At 28.3% G+C, this 7,170-nt stretch overlaps 1 protein-coding gene across 2 annotated transcripts in view; it reads right to left on the reverse strand.

The window, feature by feature from the left end:
* Positions 1-2,350: 2,350 nt before the first annotated feature.
* Positions 2,351-7,170, reverse strand: part of LOC106684726 (junctional adhesion molecule B-like) — a gene marked incomplete at its 5' end in the record, with an annotated part of 75,420 nt that continues 70,600 nt past the window's right edge. Inside the window, 1 exon segment of one of the 2 annotated variants that reach the window (XM_067053125.1) lies at positions 2,351-4,529. In XM_067053125.1, coding sequence (XP_066909226.1) covers positions 4,363-4,529 — 167 coding nt within the window. 2 annotated transcript variants of the gene reach the window in all.

Here is a 7,170-nt window from a genome sequence, read left to right on the forward strand (position 1 = left end):
GAAACGGTGAAAAATCAACAGGATCAACTTGGAAAAGGTGAATTCCCTTGCCATAAAGTTACCATAAAAATAAAATAAATGATTGTATTTATGACTCCTGCATCCTGAGGAGAGTAGGCTATACTTCCCAATCAATCTGACAGCCCCTGTCCAAACCAAGGATAAGCCTCGCAATGTCTAGATATACTATAAATAAGATTTAAGTGCAGTTATTTATTTCAATGTCATGTGAACTATAAGAATCAACTTGATAATTTTTTTTCTGAATACACATTTTTCATACAATGACATTGCTTCTAATTATTTGCAAAACACACTTAGGATTTTCGTTTTCACCAGCCTTTCATTTCCTGTAGTTTTTAATGATACAATCCTTCATGGCTGAGAAATATAATTATGATTTTTTTATCTGTATAATATTCAATTATACAAAAACTATTTTAATTTCATTTTCCGAAGATATACCATAAAACTGTAAACATCCGTTTTGATTTCCATTGGCTTTATACAGAATTAGTGGCCTATATATATTTTGTTAAAAAAAATAGTTAAATAGACATGCAATAAAGTTTTATACTTTAGTTTCTCCATAACTGTGTGAGGGAGGGGGAAGGAGGAGAGCCAATTGATGTTACAATAACTTAACCTATGTTTTTACCTTGAGAAATAGTTGTTGGTTTGTGCATTCCTTTGAAATAGGAGTATATACTTTTACAATTAAATACTTTGTAAAATAATTTTGAATTAGTAATGTGTATTTATTGTCTGTTTCATGAGACAAGAGAAGTCGGGTAAACAAAAACATCCTAAATGTGAGCTGGGTGGCATTCTTTTAAGAACTGATAGAGCTTTTGTCCAGTATAGTGCTTTTTATACTTGACAAAATTTGTGTATCATCTTTCCATGTTCTTTTTCATTTAATTTCTCTTGTCTCATGAAACAAGGTGTAGGAATGCACATTAAATTTGAAGTGTAAGCCAAGACGTGATTTTCTACATGATTAGTATAGTCCATTTCAATATGGATCATACTAAACTACACAAACTTAAAAATTTAAGTTCATCAAAACACACCAGATAAGTTAGCGACTGATTACCTCTTTTCAAGGCCTTAAACTTAAAAAAAAAGAAGAAAAAATAGATTGTTTAAAACTGGTATATGATAAAAAAGTAATCTAAGAATTTATTTTCTTTTAGACCTGGCTTTTATGAAGACAAAATAAAAATACTTGTTCATTAAGAAAATTATATAAAAGCCATGATTTACACAATTATATTACATATATTTAAGTATATTTTATGAATGATATTTGCAAATATTGTCATTTAATGTAATATAAATACTATAAAAGTAAACAAGTAATAATATTCTTAGTTACTTTCTAAACAATTACTGGGTGAAAATAATAGGTAACCAATACTGTTGATATACTGTAAAATTAGGTGAAATCATGGCTGTGGGGTAAGAATAGGCTAACATAGAATTCAGTAAGGGTTTTTTCTGGTGTCTTCCTATTTAAGCTTTTAGTTTTCCCATTGATAACAGCGCAGTGGTATGTTTATACGAGTTACTAGTATTAACCCACTCCTCTAATACAATCAATCAGAATTTCACAATGCATTTTAACAATTCTCTTTTCCAACACTTCATTACAACTTGTGAAAAGTTTGGTTCTTATGATGTGAAGAATTCATTTTATGTGCTGGTATGTAACATGCTCCAATTCATCTACTACGAGAAAGTTTTTTGGTTGTCATGTTATCATTAAAATAAGTTCACTTGATATTGTTTCATTCTTTTTTTTTGTATTTTGTGTACTGTAAGTAATGCGTCTACCAGGATGGATTTTTCTTTGAGGTACCCCCCCCCCAAAAAAAAAGACAAAAAAACTTAAAACAATTTGTGAGTGTTCTTGTTTCAAATTAACAGGCATTAGAGGAGTGGTTTCCAATTCATAGAAGTCAGGTGGCCACTTTGGCAGAAATTAAACCATGCTCAGACCATCTACAAGGACTCAGTTCACCAGTGGGTTCTGAGGTGCTTTTATAGTACATTTACCTGTTAAAAACTTTCAATGAGCATTAAAATATGAGGAAAGCTAAACAATAAGCTCTCACAAAGTATGTGATGCAGGACACTACCAAGGCTCTAGTAGATCACTGGTTAATAACCACTATGTTAGAGTGTGCAACAACTTATTTGACATCAACAATAAAGGAGTAAAACAACAATAATCTCACCTCATTTTACAGTACATTGATATTTTGTCTCATCTTTAAACATTAATTAAAAATATACTTAGGTTGATTTTGAATGGGATTTGGAAAAATGAGAAGGTTGTATTGAAAAGTCATTCGTTATTATATCATTGTTTGAAAACAGCAATGAATGACAACAGAACAGTGAGTAACATTTATCGTCCATAAATATACACTTCAAAAATCAAATCCTCACATCTTAAATAACAAAACATAAACATTTCTCCTGCTCAATCATCAATATAAATTTAATAATACTTTTTATTTTTTTTTAATGATTTTATTATTTTTTAATTTTTTTTTTCTTTATTTTATTATACATTCACTTGTAGAAGTACAATGCAAATCGAAATTTAGCTCAATATACACATTTGCAGATATAATCACATATAGTAGAAAATGAAATTCTAGATTTTTTTTTCTTTCTTTTTAATATTATAACAATTATTCAAAGAAATCATCTCAACTATCTGAAATTAAAAAAAACAACAACAATAATTTAACAAGAGACATTTAACAGCATAATGAAATAGGCCATTCATCTAAAGAAAAAAGATAAAATAAATTTTGAAGGCCGATTTAAGGAGAGATATGCTTTTTTTGTTTTTTTCTAAAAAGTCTTTGTTGAAAAAAAAAAACAAAAAAAAATTTGACTTAAATGAAAAAAAAAAATCATAACATAGTAATATACTGTACAATAAATTGTAAACTGTAGCAACTGAGGAATGCTAAAAGTGCATAATATTTAAACAGGATTAAAACAAGAAACTATTTACATTTTCACAACTAGGGAATAAATTCCTCTTTTATAATTCAGTTCATTCATTCCTTCTAAAATATTTTATATATCACTGAGTCATGTCCTTTATACACATAAGTTCACATTAATGCCTTTATATGTATTTTTTTAATTTTATTCTTTTTTTTTTCTTTTGTCAAAGTTATCAATTCTCCACTTACAGAATCCCTGTCATATTATCAAAATATCACAACACCTAAAACCCCCAGGAATTGAATTCCTATGATGTGAAGTTGATTTCATTCTTTTTACTTTTATTTTTTAATTTTTTTTTTTATCTGTTTCTATTTATTATATTATATAAAATCATGCTGATAGTTAAAATAAGTACAACACTGAGAGTATGTTAACTTTATTGAACTTACGCTATGGTGGTAGTTTCATAACTCTATTAATGTGCTCACACTAGTTTGAATGAAATCACTTTTTATAAACTTATTTTTTGTCCCTTTGTAAATTTAAACTTTTCACACTTTTTTTTTTTCACATGATTATTTGTCAAAACATTGTGACCTGTTTATATATGAATTCATACCGACATAAATGAACTACATGAATATTTAAGACACAAAAATATATATTGATTTGAAAGATAAAAGTATGTGAAAAACATCGATAGCTGAATTACATTAAACATAGTGTATTTCTTTTTTTTTTTTTTTTACTTTGGGAAAGGGTGACTTGGGTTTTCCTAATTAATAGTATAAAACACCCTAAAATTATATTTATACATTTTCAAAAAATGGGGAATAAATTTTGATTTTGATAAATTCTTAAATTTAAAATCTAATCTTTATTATTAATATTAATTTTATTTACACATTTATAATAAATTCAAGGACAATATTAATCCCACTTTTTTTTTTTTTTTTCTTTTTTTCTTTTAGAGAACTGTGGAATTTTAACAAAATCAACAAAATAAGTTCAAATTATTCGGCCACAAAATGTTATTGTGTGACACAAAAAATATATACCATATTTAAATTTGGAAGTATACCCACATTTAAACTATCCTAGCTTATTGTATAACTTATAGTTTACATTCCCAGCAAACTAACTTTGTCATGTATAATGCATAATTATTGTTTCATTATTATTTCTCCATTAAGATATGTAATGCTCTCAAGTTGGGAGGATTTTTTTTTTTATATTTTAGTTATATCTGCTGGGTTTATATGCGGTAGAACATTCCAGTTTGGTATAATTTTGCATTATACAAGGACAGGCCCTTGAGAGAGATAGACTGGGAAGTGCGATGGGACTGTCAGTCTGTGAGCAAGTGGGAGAGGCCCGATGGTCAGCCCCTCATGTAAAGATGAGGTGGCCGAGGATGCCTATGAAGATCACTGCTGCTGTTGCTGTCCTCGGTGGGAAGCAGGCAGAGAGACCCAAGCCAGCAGACAGAGGGCCCCACCATCTTCCTGGAATCGGGGAGGCAGAATTCTTGCCGCGCTGCATCGCTGCTGGGTGCTCTCCTGGCCCAAACAGAACGACACTAAACACTCTGATACTGTATACAGTTTTCATATATTAGTTATGATTCATTAAAATAACATAAATCATAAACCATCATTATTCAAAAAACTCATGTTCAAAAGCTTCATGTTGCCTTAACTAATCGGTTAACTTTTCTAAGCATGTCAGGAATCATATTAGGCCTTCAATACACAACTAAAATACATTAATGAATGTAAGGCTGAAAGAATATTTTTGTCAGTACTGCATTCTATGAGATGTTTTACATAAATATCTAATATAAAATAAACAAACAGGAGGTGCACATCTCATGTCAATAGTTCAAACTACTCAATTTTTTCTGATATAGGATATTCTTAAGTGTAAAATCACTCTTATAAATATTAATTATTTGTAATGTGTATTATAAAATTTTAAATTCCTGTTACCCAAAATTAGAGATGAATAGATGAATAGATAATCAAATACACAAATTGACTCTTCTGAAGAATTGCACTCTCAAGTGATTTTCAGAGAATTCACTTGGAGTTAATTCTATATTCAGGATAGTCAATGAAGTTGGAATAGGAAATATTTTTTTCTATTAAGGACTACTGCATACAATCTTTGAATCTGTGAAAGTTGACCAAATATGGATACCAAGAGCTCAAAAGATTTATTTAAGAAACCAAACATGATCCAGCCTAATAGGCTCAGAAAATGAGATGTCCTGAGCGCATCGCTTGGATGTCTGAGATTGACTTACCAAAGAAAATAATGACAAAGGTTCTTCGTTTGTCCTTGGCTTTACTAGATTGACAAGGTTGCTGCTGATGCCAGATCAATGCTAAGAGTGAGGCACTGGATGGCAGCGGAACAAGGTTGGAACAATTGGCGGGAGGTGGTGAAGGAGACCAGGACTCAACATTGAGTTGTAGTGCCAGTTTCACAATAAAATTAAGAACTATTGTTTGACACTAAGTTGTTTGATTTTTATATAAATTAAGTTGATTTATAAAAAAAAAATATAACAGTAATATTTAGTTTGAATTATTTATTACAATATAAATCACATAAAATGAAAACAGCTAATAAATAAGTGTCCCAAGATCCTTAAGGAAAAGGGTAAGTATTCTTTGAACAGTTAAAAAGAGCAAAGGGGTATTTTTTATTTATTTTAGATGATAAATTTTAATTTAAATCATTATTAGGTTTTTATTTTACTTTAGGACAATTGGTGAGGAACCTCAGTGAGGACTTAAAGCGATTATCGGATATTTGTAGAATTTTAATTTTATGTTTTTATTTGTTAAAAAAAAAGTATTTTTAAAATTCATTTTTTATAATAGTTTATTTTTTGCTTTATTTAAAAATGAAAGTTTTGGCCTGAAAAACCATAATTACAGAATTTTTGTTGGTTTTTGACTATTCAGCCTTCACAAATAAAAAAAAATTATGAATAATACATACAATGCAAGTCAGTCATTTAAATTTGTCAAAGAGATATAATATATTCATCTAGACAAAGGACAAATGATACTGATAAATAAATTTAACTTTGATTGGATTCTTTTTGAACCATATTGTATATTCTATTTCAGGCCAGGCATTTTAAAACCCAACCCTTTTGCTCTGTGACAATGGGATTAAACATGCCAGAATTAGCTTTGTTATAGTTAAACTAGGTACATTCTGATCTAGAGGAAAGGATTTCCGCATCCATTATTCAATGTCATCAAAGATATTTTTGTATATGAACCTTAAAATAAGTTTCACTATGTTTTTCATTAGATCAAGTCCCTGTTTTGATGAAAAAGTAGCTGATCAGTCTTGAAAAAAAATAATTTGTTGATGATAGTTACTTTTGATAATTTTATAACATTCTACAAACAAAATATGTGACAATTTAGGATTCCTAGACATATGTATTTACTTATTTGTTTATATTGTCAAATAGCATAAGTGTATAAAATGGATAAAAAAATAATTAATAATAAAATAATGAATTTAACAACATTAATAAATATTCAAATATATGAAGATGGTCAGGGTTGCAGTCAAAAAAAGAACAAATATTTTATAACTATTTTAATGTCCTTTTTAATCATGCTTTTGATTTTGACAATACCACTATTTTAGCCATAGTTCCAAATTACCAAAAGAGACTCATCTCAGAATCCATTTATATACATCTTGAACCCCTTCCAGTAAACCATAAAATCAATAAAAACTGTATCTCACATACCTACAGCCATATATTAAACTTAATTAAGACTAAATAATTTTACATTCATTTTATTATCATCACCAAATTTTTCTATTATACTTTTGTTTTTCATCTGTTTGTTACCTCTCTATCACTTATATTATCTGTACTATCTATCACTTATATATATTAGCTGCATTAACTTATATTTATTTATCTATGTTTTAGTAACTTTCACATTTACTTTGTTTTGTTTATTGTTTTTTTTGTAAACTTTTACTTCACATGTTTCTATTAACTTATTTCACTTATCTTTATCATCACCTATATTGTTAACATTCTATCACAAATTTTTCACTTATTTATATACTTAATTACTTATTTTTAATCTCTTTGTGTACTTCTTTCTACATTTTACCTTGTACTTTTATATATATTTTTATTTTATTTTG

Source organism: Halyomorpha halys, unplaced genomic scaffold (assembly GCF_000696795.3).
Source record: "Halyomorpha halys isolate HHAL.00 unplaced genomic scaffold, Hhal_1.1 Scaffold607.1, whole genome shotgun sequence".
NCBI classification, from domain to species: domain Eukaryota; kingdom Metazoa; phylum Arthropoda; class Insecta; order Hemiptera; family Pentatomidae; genus Halyomorpha; species Halyomorpha halys.